This window comes from Orycteropus afer, unplaced genomic scaffold (assembly GCF_000298275.1).
Source record: "Orycteropus afer afer isolate SDZICR_OR568_19922 unplaced genomic scaffold, OryAfe1.0 scaffold00012, whole genome shotgun sequence".
Lineage (NCBI taxonomy): Eukaryota > Metazoa > Chordata > Mammalia > Tubulidentata > Orycteropodidae > Orycteropus > Orycteropus afer.
This window is the reverse complement of record NW_006921599.1, coordinates 6,473,053-6,491,709: the sequence shown is the minus strand read 5'-3', so window position 1 is coordinate 6,491,709 and position 18,657 is coordinate 6,473,053. Positions and strand designations below refer to the sequence as shown.

The 18,657-nt window shown below is 40.2% G+C and overlaps 1 protein-coding gene across 1 annotated transcript in view; it reads right to left on the bottom strand.

Annotated features, from left to right (window-relative positions):
• Positions 1–11,763, bottom strand: part of PHACTR1 (phosphatase and actin regulator 1) — an 882,368-nt gene extending 870,605 nt beyond the window's left edge. Inside the window, exon 1 of the mRNA XM_042782390.1 lies at positions 11,661–11,763. Coding sequence (XP_042638324.1) covers positions 11,661–11,763 — 103 coding nt within the window. The remainder of the gene's footprint in view (positions 1–11,660) is intronic.
• Positions 11,764–18,657: the final 6,894 nt, after the last annotated feature.

Sequence of the window (18,657 nt, the reverse complement as noted above, 5' to 3'; positions counted from 1 at the left end):
CCTTCCTTCCGAGGAGTGGCTGGTGGGTTTGAACCGCCAGCCTTCTGGTTAGCAGTCAAGTGCTTTAGCCACTATGCTACCAGAGCTCCCTTATAATATATATGTATATGTAAAACCAAACCAAACTCGCTGCTGTCGAGTTGAATCCGACTCATAGCAACCCCTCCTTGGGTTATCAAGGCGGTAACTCTAAGGACATACATTGCCCAGCCTTCCTTCCGAGGAGTAGCTGGTGGGTTTGAACAGCCAGCCTTCTGGTTAGCAGTCAAATGGCTTAGGTACTACGCCACCAGAACGCCTATATGTATGTATGTGTGTGTATATATATATATATATTTATATAATACTAAAATAGAAATGTTGCTATTATATACAGCGAAAATATGTATTATAAATATAAAAATATTTGTAACATTATAAATATTAAAAAATTGTCATGTAGTGTTGATTTTCCTTTCCATTTTTTCCCCAAAAGCTTTACTATCACCCTCTTTTTGCTTTTGTAATTGAAAAAAAAAAAAAGGAATAATTGTTTTGCTTTTATAATTGAAAAAGATACAGATTGAAATTTCTATCACTAAGATAATTTTTCTGTTCAGCCCCGGCATTTCAGAAGTCCAACTAAAGCACCAATATTACTCCAGTTGTTTTGTATGGGGTGGGGTGTGGGGTGTCTAATAGCCTTTTTGGGAAATTCTTAAAAATATTAGTTGGCCATGAGTTGATCTTGATGTGTTAGGCTCCCTCCCTGCCTCTGCCAGCTCATGTACACAGAGATAGTGGTACTGAAAATTTGTGAGATTTGTTTGGGCAAATGAGTGAATTCTTTTGCAAATGCTCATGAATTGTTTATGCTACTTGGGCCGTAGTCACAACTGGTCCTGATTGCACATATAGGTCACCTCCTCAGTCAATGCTCTCATATGCCTACTGTGTGAGTCCAAATCCAATCTATTGCTGTTAAATTGATTCCAACCCATACAGACCCTATAGGACAGAGGTAGAACTACTGCTTCATTGGGTTTCCAAGGCTGTAAATCTTTACAGAAGCAGACTGCCACATCTTTCTCCTGTGGAGTAGCTGGTGGGTTCAAACTGCTAATCTTTTGGTTAGCAGCCAAGTGCTTAACCACTGCACCACCAGAGCTCTTTTATGTGAGAGTAAAAGAAATAAAAAACAAACTCACTGCCGTCGAGTCAAATCTGACTCATAACGACCCCTCCTTGGGTTTCCAAGGCTGTATCTCTATGGAAGTAGATTGCCCAATCTTTCTTCCAAGGAGTGGTTGGTGGGTTTGAACCACCAGCTTTCTGGTTAGCAGTCAAGTGCCTTAGGAGTTATTAATTGATTGGGATATTTCATTGTATCTCCACGTCATTTTCTTTCTCTCTGTTTCTCATCCTATCATCTTCTCACCCTCCTGCTTTACTTATGAGTTCTGAATCCTAATATACAGCACAGCAGATGGTTGCTGGGGCAGAGGCAAAAAGAACATTAGAAGGCCAAGTTTAGGTAAATTGTAGGCACCAAGAATACTACCTGGTGTGCAGAGAATGTTCCTATTCCAATAGCATGCTCTAGAAATGGAGGGGGAGGTTGTAGCTATCTATGGAATGGGTAGTCTGACTCTCCACAGTGCTTTTCCTCTTGACCGACCTTCTTTCTCTCCTTCACCCACAGTGTTCCCTGTATTAAACACAGGTTTGCAGAGCCTGGCTGTGAGCAATTAGAGGTCTAAAATGGAGTGTGTGGGAGGTTAGGAGGGTCGGCTTGGTAGCTAGCTTGTCATGCATGAGGGAAGCACAGTGTGTGACTTCCTGGCTAGTGTTGGAGAGGAAAACAAAACAAAACAAAACAAGTATTTGTTGAGGATGATTGCTCAGGTACCATACAAGAAAGGCTGGGAACCGGAAAAAGATGACATATCATCTGAAGTGCTTCTCAGAGACAAGGGTCTGGGAAATAATGTCTTCACATGTAAAGTACATATATAGCAGGTGAACAAAAATAAAGGCCTTCCCCATGAGGAGACAGAGGAGATGTGGCCAGTTTAGTCATGCTGGTTCCAGGAAGACAATAGTCAGAGGGGCAGGCAGGAGGACATTAGATTTGTGAATGGAGGTTATAATCCAGTTGCTGGTTGTGCTTTAATGGGGATCAGGTTCCTTTAAAGTCATTGTTCTTGGCTCAGCCTATCTGGAGCAAATTAGACTTGCAGTTCTAGGCCTAAGCCACAATTAAGGCCATGACAAGAACATCTCAAGCATCAAGCATGGGAGGAGACCTCCTGGAACCAGCTGAGCGTGACCCCTGGAATGGTTAAACTCACTGGCGTTGAGTCCAATCCAACTCATAAGTACCCCTTCTTGGGTTTCCGAGGCGATGTCACCATGGAAATAGATTGCCCAACCTTCCTTCCGAGGAGTGGTTGGTGGGTTTGAACTGCCCATCTTCTGGTTAGCAGTCAAATGCCTTAGGCACTACACCACTGGAATGGTTAGTGGTTCTCAAAGTACATGTTCCTAGTGATTGTGTTGGTGGGTCCCTAAAGCCTTCTGTTGAGTCTGGTTGGAAGCAGGAGTATGAATGGTATCTGGGAATTAGTTAGCCCAAAAGTATAAAGGACTAGACTGGGAAGTCAGGATCAAAAGAAGACAAGGGATCCCAATTACAGTACAGCTCAGAGCTAGCTTTCTGAGGATTTTCAGAGCAGCTTTTGAGTTGATCTCAATTGAGTTCTGATCACAGTAAATGCCAAGTGGTCATGCATTCCATAATTCTACTTTCAGGCAGACATCACAGACTACTGTATATTTAAAAAGTTCTTCTTACTGAAAACCACACCTATTGTCATTGAATAGATTCCGATTCATGGTAACCACAAGTGTTTCACAGTAGAAATGTGCCCCATAGGGTTTTCAATGGCTACAATCTTATGGAAGCAGATCACCAGGCCCTTCTTCTGCAGCATTGCAAGGTGGATTAGAACCTCCAACCTTTTTGTTGGTAGTCAAGCACAAAACATTGGCACCACCGGGGACCTAAGCCTTCCTTGTAATCTATTTCTTTCTTTTTTTTTTTTTTTTTCAATTATTATTATTTTCTTATGGTGATTTGGGTGACAATTTACAGAGCAAATACACTTTCCATACAGCAGATCACATACACCCTGTAATCTATTTCAATGGCACACTGAAATCCCTCCTGCTCTGCTTTGTTTTTGCTTCTGCTTTTTTAATTTCTTCTGTTTTAAAGGAGTTATAGCAGAGTTAATGACTTTCTTCCATTTTCTACATCTTGATATATTTGATCATTGTACAGACTCTGCATTTTCAACTAAACATTTTAACTTTTGAAAGGTCTTAGGGGGTTCTATTTTCCAAATCTTGTATCTTCAAAAGTCCTCTTTCCTAAATCCCAAGTCTCTCTTTGTAGTGCAAATTTAAGGATTTCCATTCCTTAAGTTTAATAGAGATATTTAATATGTCTTCATGTTTCTACTGTATACCAAATATGATACTAAGCAAACAAATAGATTTTCAAGGCTATAATCTTTCAGAAGCAGATCGTCAGATCTTTCTTTCTAAGTGCCAACTTTTGGGTCAGCAATTGAATGTTTAACCATTTGCACCACCCAGGGACAGGAAGGCAGTATTTAAAGAGATAACCATGATGGAGGTAGGGAATAGACATCTAAGTAATAAAACAAAAGAATTGATAACTCACCAATAATAACCACAACAAAATCCAACCCACTGTCATTGAGTCATGTAGGGAACTGGGCTGGCTGAGTCTAGCAGCCTCTAGCTCAGTATTCTTGGGGCTGGTCACAGGGAACTGCTTGCCATTAACAAGCCAGGCCCTTAAGCAAGATAAGAAGCTACATTTCAAAAGGCCCATATTCTTGACCAGTTGCAAAATGCTGCTAAACCTCCTGAGTTATCTTTCAAATACCTCTCCAATTGCAGAGCATGCACCATAAACTTCAATGTGACTGACAAAGTTTCCTGCCACCAGAGGCAGTCCCTCACCGGGATTTGAACCAGTGTTTGGAGACATCACACAAGCACAGCATCCCAGAAAAAAAATCGCATCAAGCATCCCAGCAGCCTTCACAACAGGTCCCATCTTTGTTCTGACAGCCTTTGTGGAAGAATCCATCTTGGCTATTTCCTGAGCATGCAACTGATCTTTATAACTCCACCTCTTTCCCAGAGATTCCCTCTCATTTCATGAATAAAGATGATGACTTTTTCCCCTCATCTAAAACCCTTTATAAGTCCTAGGAAATCCTTTGTTCGGTGAGAGACTGGAAGGTAGCGTAGGTGGAAGCCCCTCTCCATCTCTCCCTCGTGAGCCCCTCCCCTCTCCTTTCTCTTTCATAAACTCTGGTTCCTATGGACATTTTCCCTTTCTTATTCAATTCTTTGTCAGTAGAAGACAAAGACCCTTGCTCAGGATCCCACAACCCCAGGTAACATCATCGAATCGCTTCTGACTCACAATGACCCTATAGGAAAGAGTAGAACCATCCCATAGCATTTCCAAGGCTGTAAATCTTTACAGAAGCAAACTGCTTCATCGTTCTCCCATGTAGCAGCTGGTGGGTTTGAACTACTGACCTTTTAGTTAGTAGCTGAATGCCTTAACCACTATACCACCAGAGGTCCACTTTAATGGCATACCTGATTCACCTCTCAAGAACCTGTATGCATTCAGAGCTCATATCATACCTATTTTGATGTGAAACCAGAGGTTTTCAGATGTGAAGCTGTTAACCTGAGGTCATGCATCTAGTAAGTGGTGAAAGCAAAATAATACAATGTGACAGTTGCTATAATACATGAGCAAAAGCCGATATGAGAAAGGCCTGAGACAATCAAGCAAAGCTTCACCGGGGAGGTGACATTTGGACTGGGGCTGGCATTAAGCAAAGAAAAGGAAATAGCACATTCTGACTCCATGGCACATAACAACAACATGCTGGTGATTATTGTCAATGTTTTGCAATTAAATGAGTGCTAGCTATCAAATTTCATTGCCTCTTGGGGCCATGTAAAGACATCTCAGAAGTTTAGAGTACATTTAACCTCCACTCAAAGCTGATACAAAAACCAGCTACTTGGGCAGATTTCATAGGGTGGAAGAGGGTTGGTGGAGGGTGGGATCAAATGAGAGAGGAATTTTAGATGAACTTTTCTCTATCTCCAAGTACAACTTGAAGAAACTCTTTGCTGTTCACAGTGGCATTCATCAGTTGTCAAAACTAGCATTTCCCTTTGTTGAACAAGACAATGTAGGCAGCAGAAAAGGTGCATTAAGATCAAGTAACAATGACTACAGTACCTAGCTTAAATGCCAAGTGTTATTTAAAATGATAAAAGAGGGGAAATTGTGAGCAGGAGTCATAAATTTGATTGACTAGTGACTTTAGATCAACTGACTGCCTTTTAATGTATTTTCCCTTTTGAAGGTAATTTAAACATGTAAGGATATTGATGGTCTTTGAGAAAAGAAACCTAGCTCCATGGAAGGTAGAAAAGTACAGTAGGCAAGAGGTTGGGTTTTAGTCTCCCCTTCCTTGGCCCTGTGATGTGGGAATGTGGCAAAAACACCAAGACTCAGCTTTCTCATCCCTGGAAGCAGGATTTGGCCACTAAATGCTACCTTCCTGGTCAGCAGGGTTGATTATATGAACATGCTGGCTGAGAAAGAGCATCTGCCCAGCAAACATCATAATGCACTTATAATAGCTGGGACTTTGAGCCACATAGACTTGAACTCAAATCCTGATTCTGCTGCTATCTAAATACATAACCTCTTTCAAAATGCTTCAACTCCTCAATCTCCAGTTTTCTAATCTGCAAAATGAGAATAAGAATTTCTACTTTGCAAGATAGGTTTCTTTGAGAGGTAATGGGGACAATGAACATATAAAGTACATCGTCCTTGGTTTTAAGTCCAGTGGCAGGCTTTTCAACGGTTTGGTTTCATTTCATGGGAGAAGACAAAGATAGAGAAAGACATTCAGGCCAGAAGAGTTGTAGGGTGTGTTAAAACCTCCTTTTGTATAAAACAAGAGGCTAATCATTCCCAGTCCTGTTGCACATTTGAATACCCTGGGGGCACTTAAAAATTTCCATGTGTGAGCTCACCTCAGACATTGATTTAATTATTGGGATCTGAGCCTTGTGTGTGTGTGTGTGTGTCTTAAAATCTCCCCAGGGATTTCTAGTATGTGTTGGAATAAATAATTTCTTCCTAAATGTTAGTATAAATTACCTGAATCTTTTTAAAATTTAGCTTCTGAGTCTTTAGTTCTGGGGTAGAACTTGAGACTCTGCATGTCTAATATGCTTCTGGCGTTCCTGGGTAATGCAAACTGTTCAGGATTAATGGTCAGCTGCTAATTGAAAAGTTGGAAGTTCAAGTCCACCCAAAGGCACCCTTGAAAAAAGGCCTAGAGTTCTACTTCTCCAAAAATCAGCCATTGAAAATCTTATGGAACACAGTTCGACCACACTGTTGCCTTCAGTTGGAAATGACTCCAAGACAACTTGTGTGTTTATTGAACAAGTTGCCCGGTGAAGCTGGTATTGCTGGTCTCTGACCACATTCTGAGGAGCAAGTGATTACATGATCCATGCCCCACCCACTACTATCGAGTCGGATTCGACTCACAGCGACCCCTCCTTGGGTTTCTGAGGCAGTATCACTATGGAAATAAATTGTCCAACCTTCCTTCCAAGGAGTGGCTGGTGGGTTTGAACCGTCAACCTTCTGGTTAGCTGTCAAATGCCTTAGGCACTACACTCCCAGAGCTCCTTGGTCCATGACAGTGGCACTCATACTTCAATATTCCTCAGAATCATCAAGGGGCTTGTTTAAAATATAGCATGGAAATCTGGGGCTGACCTTGATAGATTTTCCTTCATTTGATTTAAGAAAAGATCCAAGAAAATCTCTGATCTATAATGTCCATTTCAGTCTGAACATCCCCAAGTGCTAATTTTGTGGTTTTATAATGGAACTTCCCTCTCAATTTCCTTGTTCTCTATGAAGTTTCAGAGTCTGAAATTGAGTGTGTGAAATATCATTGTCAGAAACCTGAAAGATGAATGAACTCAAATTATATAATGTCAAGAGGACTGACCTTTGAACTCATCTCTATCTCCAACCTCTAGAATTCTCCTTTTGAATTAATGTGGATCTTCACAGGACTCCCCTGTGTTAGTAGGGTTTATTGTCTAGAAAGCACTTGGGGTGTATGTAATCAGGAGAGCATCCTTCATGGTCAAGAAGATGAACAGGATGACCTGAGCATTTTCCCTGCTCTCTGCAACACATGATGCTTAGTAAAGCAGAATCCCCAGAGTGGTGGCTTTTGGTGAGAACCTGGGATGCTGTTATTGTTGTTGTTATGTGCCGTCAAGTCGGACCCGACTCATAGCAACCCCTTCTTGGGTTTCCGAGGCAGTATCACTATGGAAGTAGATTGCACTATCTTCCTTCCGAGGAGTGGCTAGTGAGTTTGAACCGCCAGCCTTCTGGTTAGCAGTCAAGTGCCTTAGGCACTACGCTACCAGAGCTCCCAAGAAAAAATGGAGATGGAAAGAAATCAGCTGCTTATTTCAACAGAGCATGACTGACCTTTGAAAATCTCCAGGACTTCCAGAGGAATCTGTCCCATGAGAGCTGTTTTTTTTTTTCTTTCTTTTTCTTCTTCTCACACTCCTGATTCTTCTTGTTTTAACTAGCTTAAAAACTACCTCTACATAAAAAACTCATTGCTGCCAAGTTGATTCCAACTCATAATAACCTTAGAGGGTTTCCAAGGCTATAATTCTTTACAAACACAGACTGCCACATCTTTCTCCTGTGGAGCAAGTAGCTGGTGGGTTCAAACCACCCACCTTTTGGTTAGCAACTGACCTCTTTAACCATTGCACCACCATAATCACAGGCATTTTTCCACTATCGAATGAAAATTAAAAATGAACAAATGGACCAACTATGATGGGATCAAAAATATTATAATTTAGGTAGCATCGTATCGGATAAACTTTTTACTGTGATTAGTATAGAGCTCTGGTAGCATAGTGGCTAAGACACTTGCCTGCAAACCAGACTGCTGGCAGTTCAAACCCACTAGCCACTCCTCGGAAGGAAGGTTGGGCAATCCTACTTCCGTAGTGATACTGCCTCGGAAACCCAAGGAGGGGAAACTATGAGTCGGGTTTGACTCGACAGCACATAACAACAACAACAACAACAACGCACTTGACTGCTAACCAGAAGGCTGGTGGTTCAAACCCACCAGCCACTCCTCGGAAGGAAAATGGGGCAATCTATCTCTGTAGTGATACTGCCTAGGAAACCCAAAGAGGGGTCGCTATGAGTTGGGTCTGACTCGAAGGCACATAACAACAAGAAGTATAGAAGTTATTGGCTTCCAAGAAATTCTTGAATTTGAAAAACTGATGTTGAGGAGGGGTACATGGAAAATGAGAGAACAAAACTCATATTTGCTGGCTTTCCCATTTTAAAAAATATTTACATCTGTAAGAACACTTGATCAGTCTACAGAAATATCTACATGACAGTGAGAATGGACAACATAAAGTGAGTTCAATTTTGATGGGCCATGAAGAGAATCATCATTTTAAAATTAATTTTTAATTTTTGTTGCTGTTAGAAATAAGAGGTTAAATTCCTTTTAAACCACAGTTCTTGTTGCAAAGCAATGACTTCCTTTCTAATCTGCAAAATGAGAATAAGAATTCCTACTTTGCAACCTATTTATACATAAGTTTCTTTGAGAGGTAATGGATACAATAAACGTATAAAGTGCATGGTCCTTGTTTTTAAGTCAAGTGGCAGCCTTTTCAATGGTTTGGTTTCATTTCTTGGTAGAAGACGAAGATAGAGAAAGATATTTGGGCCAGAATAGTTGCAGGAGGCTTGGAGGGACGGGTTGTTTCTTAAAAACTCCCCCAGGCATTTCTAGTATGCACTGGAATAAATAATTTCTTCCTAAACATTAATATAAATTACCTGGGTATCAAACAGAAGAGGGATGGGCATTTGTCAAGGTTGTTTGCTTTATTGATTTGCTATACATAGTGTTTCCTATGTGACAGATACTACTTTAAGCACTTTAAAATATTACCTCCTTAAAACACAAAGCAATTTGTGAATTAGTAACTATTAATGTTTCCATTTTTCAGAGGAGGGAGTTAAAGATTAAAGAGGTAAATTTGCCCAAGTTCTCAGTGGCAGGCCCAGGATTTGAATCCTAGGCAGTCAGGCCCCAGGGTCTATAATCACTGTGTTCTCCGGCTTCCAAAGCTGAAAAAAGTATTTCTGTTTTGGATGGAGGGAGAGATCTTGGACTAGATAGAATGGTCCTTAAATGCTGTTGCCGGACTGATCTGGGCTATGGAACAAACATTGGCAATATTCTATTGTGATTCCTAGGGTTATCTCCTATCTCTGTTATATATATAAGGTTGCCACCAGTCAGAGCTGGCTCAGTAGCAACTACAAACAAAATAACAATAATCATGGGAGCTCTTGTGTAAAATGCAATCTCAAAGGCTTCACTCTTGAATTTCTCATTCAGGAAGTCTGGGGGAATTTGGAACAGTGACATAAAGGATATCTATTCAGCGCCACCTTTACAGCAAATCCAAATTCTTCAATTGGAACATCATTCTGCTTAACCTAAAATGAACGTGGTACCAGGAAGCAGCAATAGCTTATGCTACCACCTCCCATGGCTATTCTAGTCGCTCCAGGTCTGGAGTCTAAACCACAGTCACTGATGGTGACAATTCTGACCACTCCACCCCCAGCCCCATCTGCTGACAATCACCAGGCTGCCTGGAGTCCTCTGAGCCTCCCACACTCTGCCTGCTTTCCGTCTGTGTCAGCCCAAAGCCCATAGCCTTCTTAAATGCTTAAATCGACCCTGCTGCAAGACTAATGGAAATCTGTATTGTCTATAATTCACTGCTGCTCTCCTTCTCTGCTTGAGTAGAGGACATCCCCATAGACCATATTCTCTCATTTGAATAGAATTCACAGGAGGCAACAAGGTTTAAACATTGGACTAGTGATTGGATTGAGACCCTTTCCCTTTCAGCCTCTCTTCTAAATCCACTGGTAGCATGTTATTTGCAGGAGTCCCTGGGGGTGTAAATGGTTAACAAACTCATCTGCTAAGCAAAAGGTTGGAGGTTTGAGTCTACCCAGAGGCACTTTAGAAGAGAGGCCTGGAGATCTGCTTCCAAAAATCAGACAGTGCAAAACCTATGGAAACAGTTATATCCTAACATGCATGGGGTCGCTGTGAGCTGGAATTGACTCAACTGGCAACTGATTTCTGAACATATTTGTTCCCAGAGGAAGCTGGGAGCTCTGGCCAATCTCTTACCCTTCTCCTACTTCAGTACATTTTTATGTCTCTTTAAGTGCCTGAGAGTGGCAGTGCTAACTACATACACCCAGAGGGGTGAACAGAATTAGCTATTGCACCACTTTTGCTGATTTCTTCTCTGCTGATGAGGGTGCTGATCCAGACCTAAGCAAACCAACCAGATAATTCCAAGCCCTCTAGAGTTTAAGAAGACCTGATCTTGCCGAGAAGGAGGCAGGGTGCAAGCCCTCAAAGTTGCCACAGGAAATGAGCTTGAGATTGAGGTAAAGCCAGTTAGAAGAGAGCATTTGGGAATGACAAGACTACATGTCACCAGTGCCCTGTGTGCCCAACCCCATCTCTCTAACAATGAGACATCAGGGCTACATAAAGAGCAATGTCTTCTCAGTTCTGATTTGTGACTTCTAAGAATTCACCTACTTTTTCTATTTAAAAATAGGAACATCATCCTCTTCTTCAGTGTACTATTTGAGGCATGACCATCATCATGTTACTTTGATTGAATAGTCTAAATATTTATGGAAAAAGGGAAAATATGTAATAAATAAATAAATAAATCTCTGGCTTGTCAGAGGTTCCCGTAAAATATTCCAGCTTCTTTCTTTCTCTCCTGTGGTGGCAAAATATTCTAAATGCTCCCTTGAAACAAAAGCAAGCACATTGAAAGCTAATTGACCATTTTGAAATATATAATAAAAATACATATGTCTACCATACTTCATGACAGAGCTTTCCTTACTTCACCCTTGAGTGGGTACCGTTAACTTTCAGGACAGTCACTGAATTCATCTAAAATGACTAAGGCAGTGACAGAGGCTCCACACTGACGTCAGGAGCCCCGAGTCTGCATAGGCTTCAGTCGGCTAGGTCAGGGTGTCCTGGATTTCATCAAGTGCAGGGGCTGCAAACTTGACCCTTCCCTGGGGGGAAAAGCATCCTTGATTCCTTCAAAGCATAAGCTTTGAGAATGAGAATACGGGGGAATCATTTTCTAACACAGCTCTTGGGAGGCATTTCTACCCAAAGTTGCATATGTTGTTATTACTGTTTTTCTTTTCTTTTAGCCATATCTAAGCAACAGTTTGGTAGAGACTATCAATTTAGAATTCCCATTTGTTGAACTTCTGGAGAAAAGCTTAAACTGCTAGAGCCTATACTGTACCAGTCATATAAAACCAACATGCAAATCAGAGACATTTCCTCTTTCTCCCATTTTGTTACCTTGTGCTCCTTGGCTATAGAAGAATCTTTGAGCCGACTCAACATCCAAGAGTCTGTGAGCAGACTCGACATCCAGAAAATAATCCATTTTGGGGTAATCCATCCTTGATGTTCCAAACAGAGTTTTGTGAGAAAATGTTCACTTTGACACCTATGAAAGAGGATTTTAGATTGTAATACAGATTTTTTAAAGCCTCAAACATACACAGACATCAGAATTTCAAAATAAAACTATCCCATTTATTTGGCTGGTTATTTCTGATTCTAAAGCTACTTTTTAAAGCTTTCTAACTGTAGTAGAACATGCAACTTTTAGCCAACATTCATTAAAAGTAATACATTCTACTCAGAAAAATAAAGATCCAGGCTGAGGAGAGAGAACATACCAGCTTTCACATTGCTGTATATTGACTGGAAAATATACTGTAAAATTCACATGCTATCACTTTTCAAAAGATCTGTCAGCCAAAGGGCATCATTAAGTACCAGCCGTTCTGAGTATTGATCTTCAATTGATCCAGGAGTTCCGGATTCCTCTTGACCTGTGAGAATTGCCTGGGAATCAGTGTCTCCTCTCAGACAAGCTTGCGTTTGTGACACATGCTGGCATGTTTGTTATAGAAATGCCTTGAATTCCTCTTTTCCCAGCGATTCCCTCCAGCACATTTTGCAAAGTGCTATAGGATAGTCATCTGCCTGCACCTGATGGATGCTGCTTTTGAGAAAGGATTGTGGTTTGCAGAGCAATGGCAATTATTCCCGCATTGCAATGATCCCCGTAGTATTAGCATGCACCAGCCTGCCAGGAAACTAATACAATTCACTACAAAACGTTCAGCCTGTTGGATGTTTGCTTTTGAGCATCTGTAGCATATCCCTATTACTTGCACAAATGAAGTATCTCTATTTTTACAAGATGTTATAAAAAAGAATCATAAGTCAAAGTCATTAAAATCATGCTCAGAATGCTGATCTGATTCGTTTTTCTTTCTAACCGTACACATTTTACTCTAAGAAACGAAGACTAGTAAGATGAAACTTTTTAAAAACCCAAAGGTAATCCAACAGTAAAATATACTTACTGAAAAAAAAAAAAATCAAGGGCTGTGTTGGTAGTAAAAACAAAAGCAGTGTCAGCCAGATGATCTTTGATCTCTCTAAATATTCCCAGTGAAAATAAGCAATTTTGATTATTTGATTACAGCAGTAATGAATAATGTATTCCCTCTGCTGGACTTCCTTTATTAGATAAAATGGCCAGAGCACGTTACCTTAGCAACAGAAGGTGACGCCAACCTCAGCCTCTCTGTACTCTCCTCTGTGAAGGAAGAAAATCACCAGCTTCCCTTGAAAAACTTTGCCAGAAAACCAACAACAGCTATGTGTAACCACCACAGAGATCCATTCCCTCTCTCAGTTTCTTATGCAGAGAAATGTCATAGTCATTACATATATATATATATATATATATATATATATATATATATATATATATATAGTTCCAAGTCCCAGTTTGAATTGCAGTTACAACAGAATAGAATATTCAATAATTAAACATTTAATATCATGGGGAAGTTGTCTAGAAATTGTTGGGAGGGGGCACCCCAATTCTGATCCTAAAGGTGGTAGATATGAGGAGAGTGTGGGGAAAGGCCATTCTAGCTAGCATATGTTAAACCTTCCCGTTATAATTAATACACAGATCAGCCACCGGCATCTAAGCTGAAAATAACTCTCTTTCCTCCTGCAAATCAGTCACTGGAAGAAGCTGGAATAGCTGCCTGAAATTTCCCAGGGATTTAAAAGATTCACTGTAGCATAGATCTTTTGGGAGACTTCTCCCTGTAAAGGAAAGGTAGCCTAAAGATGTATGAAAGGAAGAGTCGTGAAGTTAGCAGATACTCACCAGCACTTGTTGACCCCTTTCCACAGGACACCGCCGAGCAGAAAATGAGGCTGTGTGATGCTGCTGAGCCCAAAAGCCCAATGAACAGCTTCTAATTTTCCCTTCAATCTCGATTCACCGGCACTGAGTGGAGGAAAGTGATGGATTTGCCTGTTTTATATTATGATGAAATGCAACCCCTCAGAAGAGATCTGAGTGGAACTGCTCTCCAGAACACATTACACTGCTAATTTAAGAAAATTGAAAGGTTTTGTTTTACTGTCTTTTGTGTGTTCTCTCTGCTACCCCCTCAATTTAATTTGCATTTAAAATTATTCTCATGTCTCCGTGGCTTTCCAAGGTGTGGAGTACTTTCTAATCACGTCGGCTGCTTGGATAGGGTTTGGTGCACTACTTTTATTCTGAGCCGCAAAACAAGATGGATAACTATAATTGCTAGCTATTTTCTGGAGTGAAATGCAGAGATTCACCTTCTCCCTCTTCTCTGGTCTTTCTTCCTCTTCCTCTCTCTGGTTGCTTGCTCAAATCTCCACCCCAATTCATGCCAATCTGTCTAAGTTCATTCTCTCTTAACTGAATGTAACAAAATCATCCCAACAACAAAAATAAACTTTGCAGAGGGACCAGGCAGTAAGAACATCTAAGGCTGTTGTTATTTATAGTTGAGTGAGTCCTAACTCATGGACACCCCATGTACAATGGAATAAAATGCTTCCTGGTTCTACATCATCCTCATGATAGGTTGCACATTGAACCCTTGTGATATATAAGGTTTCTGTTAGCTGTTTTTTGGAAGTAGATCACAGGGGTTTTCTTCATAGTCTAGCTTAGACTACAAGTTTTGCTTAAACCTGTTGAACATTGTAACAACACGTAAGTCTCCACTGATAGATGCGTAGATGGCTACAGGTGGGATCCCTTGGTCAGGAATTGAATTCTGGTCTCCTGCATGAAAGGTGGGAGTTCTACCAGTGACCACCATATATTCCACTAAACCTCAGTGAGGATTTTTAGGCAACGACAGATTAGGATCTGTTCACAAAGGACATGATGATACCTAAATATTGTTGCTGTTGTTAGGTGCTGTCAAATCGGCTCCAACTCATAGTGTACAACAGAATGAAACATTGCCCAGTCCTGTGCCAGCCTCACAATCCTTGCTATGCTTGAGCCCCTCATTGCAGCCACTATGTCAATCCATCTTGTTGAGGGTTTCCCTTTTACTGCTGATGCTCTACTTTACTAAGCATGTTACCCTTCCCCAGGGATGGTCCCTTCTGACAGCATGACCAAAGTAAGTGAGGCAAAGTCTGGGCATTCTTGCTTCTAAGAAGCATTCTGGCTGCATTTCTTCCAAGACAGATTTCTTCATTCTTCTGGCTGTCCATGGGATTTTCAGTATTCTTTGCCAACACTGCAATTCAAAGGCATCGACTCTTCTTCAGTTTTCCTTATTCATTGTCCAACTTTCACATGCATATGAGGCAATTGAAAATATATTGGAAGTCCTATTAAGTTGTGTAACTCATAACAGAAGTCCTGTTATGGATTTTCCTATTGCATTCTTTTTTACCAAACAGAATAGGTAATAAGCATGGTGTGGGTATATAGCATGCTTGGTTGTTATGAGAAGATGCTTTTGAGAAGCCTTTGTAGGAAGACTTTTTAGAACGGACTATTAGAAGATATTAGACCTACCAGATGCACACATGTCTGCTGATTGCCCTTGAGAACAAACTTGAAAATCTTCTATTTGTCTTGTTAGCTGACTTAACAGATCAGAACAAATCAGTCTTTAAGTTGGTACTTAAGTGAGGTAAGCCCAGATGAAAGAGATAGTGAAAGCTACCAATCCTATCCTCTTGTGATTATAGTCAACTTTAAACTCTGAATAATCTTAATGTTGCCCAGACTCAAGGACTTTCTTCTCTAAGATTACATTTCTATTCAGTCCCCAATTGAGACATACTGAACACTTGACATTTACAAGGTAGAAAGCTGTCTCTGGTTCTTTTAGCTTACAGTAAGATGTGGGCGACAGGTTCTGAACTTTCTACTGCGATTTTACTGAAATCGTGATGACTCATAGGTGAGGGCGAGAGAAAGAGAGCATGTGCCAGTTGAGAGCTCCTGACAAACACCACACATGAAGGTGAGCACAAAAGATTGAAGAAGGAGATTCTAACTTGGAAATTTGAAAATTAGAGATGATTTCCAGGGGAGTGTGGAAGTCCAATATTTCTGGAGAGTGGACCAAGAAGGCAAAGTTACAAGTATTTTTCCAAGTGAGCATATAATTTCAGAAAACATAAAGGAGAAGTTTTCAGATTGTGTATGAGAAAGGGATGATTATATACTTGTAAGAACTACTTCATTTTACTGAGTAATTGGTCACTAGGTTCTTAATGGAGTACCTGGGTGATGCAAATGGTTAAACATTTGACTACTAACTGAAAGTTGGTGGTTCAACTTCACCCAGAGGCACTTCAGAAGAAAATCTTGGCGGTCTAGTCCTGAAAGATCACAGCTTTGAAAATCCTGTGGAGCACATTTCTACTCTGATGCATATGAGGTTGCCATGAAGTTGTAATTGACTCAATGGCAAGTGTTTTTTTGGAGGTGGTTGGACCTTAATATAGTATAACTAACTTCTGAAGCAGATTTTCAAAAAATTACTTTATACTCTGGGGAACATAGCTATAGATTACATATACCAAACATATCAAATCTACAGCTAAAAAGATGATTTTAGTTTTGAGTTGTGGTGTTGCAGAAGAATGCTAAGAGTACCATGGACTGCTAAAAGGACTAACAAATCTGTCCTGGAGGAAGTGCAGCCAGAATGCTCCTTGGAAGCAAGAATGGCCAGACTTCATCTCACCTACTTTGGTTATGTTGTCAGAAGGAACCATTCCCTGGAGAAGGATATCATGCTTGGTAAAGTGGAGGGTCAACAAAGAAGGGGAAGGCCCTCAATGAGATGGATATACACAGTGGCTGCAACAGTGGGCTCAGGTATAGCAAGGATCATGAGGCTGGCACAGGGCTTGGCAGTGTTTCATTCTGCTGTGCATAGGGCTCTATGAGTCGGAGATTACTCAACAGCACCTAACAACAACAACAACAACAGCTATCAAATTGATTCCAACTCATAGTACCCCCCATTGGGTTTCCAAGGTTGTAAATCTTTGTGGAATTAGATTGCCTCATCTTCCTTCCATGGAGCAGCTGGTGGGTTTGAACCACCAACCTTCTGGTTAGCAGCCAATGCCTTACCCATTATGCCACCAGAATTTCTTATAGATTATATATTGGAATATTTATATGAAGAAATTATTTTTAAATGCAGGTTAGCACTATCATGTTCAAAAGCCAATGCAAAATCTTATCAGCTTGGTTCTGCTTTTATAAATTTAGTTTGCTCAAAAGCAGCATGTACCACAGTTCATTGTTCTGAGATACAATGGAACCAGACGGAGAAGAAGGCAAGGTTAGACCAAGTATTCAGACAACTGATAGTTTCACAACACTGAACAATTCATCCAAAACATCCTCAAGACATCAACTCTGAAAAGTTAAGTCAGCTCAGGCAGTGTTAATGTAACTTCAGTGACCTAGAAATAAACAATTAGTAAAAAGTTACCAAAGTAGAGTGATACTGTTTAGATAGAGGATGTTACAATATGAAAAGTTAGAACTGTAAGGCTGAGAGAAATAATAGAGACTTACTAGAAAATACGTAAGATGGCAGAGTTGTGTATAGTTTTCTGTTTTCTCTTTGCTGCTATGAGAGAGTCTATGTGTGAATGTTCTATATAGAAAGAGAAGAAGTATTTGATTAATTAAAAATAGAGGAATATTCCAAGATGTATCCCTGAAATCAGTAAAGATCAGCTTATGTTAATTTATCTTTGGAGTATATTAATTTACTCCATTGGATGGCAGAAGACCCAAATGTTCTAGGAGAGGTTACGTGCATTGTAAGTAGCCAATGTGCTCTTTTTCACTCCATTCAATTGCCTTTTATTGGGATCAGTCTTGATTTATTCTGTTTGCTAAGAGATAAAGAGATTCTTGTAAGAATTTTACTTGCTTACTTGTCTTATTTCTGGAGCTGTCTAGAAAATCATATTTTGTATTTGTATTGGACTTCATCAAATTTTGCCCTCTCCTTGCATAAAATCTTGGAAAAGTCTGTTTTTCCTCTAACAGCTAATATTATTTAACTAAAGAAACCCAACTAAGTTTAGCTTTAAAAATATCAGAAGCATTCTTAAAGTGTGATGACATTTTTAATCCTTTGGTGTGGTCTCTAGAATAAAGATCTTTGGTAAATATTAATAGTTTGCTAAACATATATAGCAAGAACAAAAAGCAGTTGGTGTGTTTGAACCATGGGCCTTTTACTTAGCAGCTAAGTGCTTAACTACTGTACCACCAGGGTTCCTTTAACCATGTATAAAAAACAATATTCATTTATATTTGTAAACAATTGACCCCAGAATAGATGTATTTCAAGAGTGGTAGTACCTTTATGGGAGCTCGGGTAGCATAGTGCCTAAGGCACTTGACTGCTAACCAGAAGGCTGGTGGTTCAAACCCACCAGCCACTCCTTGGAAGGAAGATGGGGCAATCTACTTCCATAGTGATACTGCCTCAGAAACCCAAGGAGGGGTCACTATGAGTCGGGTCCAACTCCACAGCAAATAACAAAAACAACAACAAGTACCTTTATGCTTCACAAGTAACTCTCTTACCTTCCAAACCCTCACTTAAAGGAAATCTCTCCTTACCTTGCTCATTAAAAGTTGTTGTTATATGGTAGGGGTACTATAAACCTTTTATCTGATGTTTTATTCATATCAAAGTCTCTCTGGGAGGGGAAACAATTTCAGCCATCATCAATTATTTTTACTTAAGAGTAAATGGATTTCCAACCCTTACTTGTGAGAAGCTTTTGATGATAGCTAAACAGCTAAATAAAGACAGGAGGGCTGGGAAGACAATGTGAGAAGAAAGTCTCACAAGGAGGAAAAATTAATTCTGTCCCATGCAATCATACAGTCATGTTTTGAGGGCCTTCTTATGTA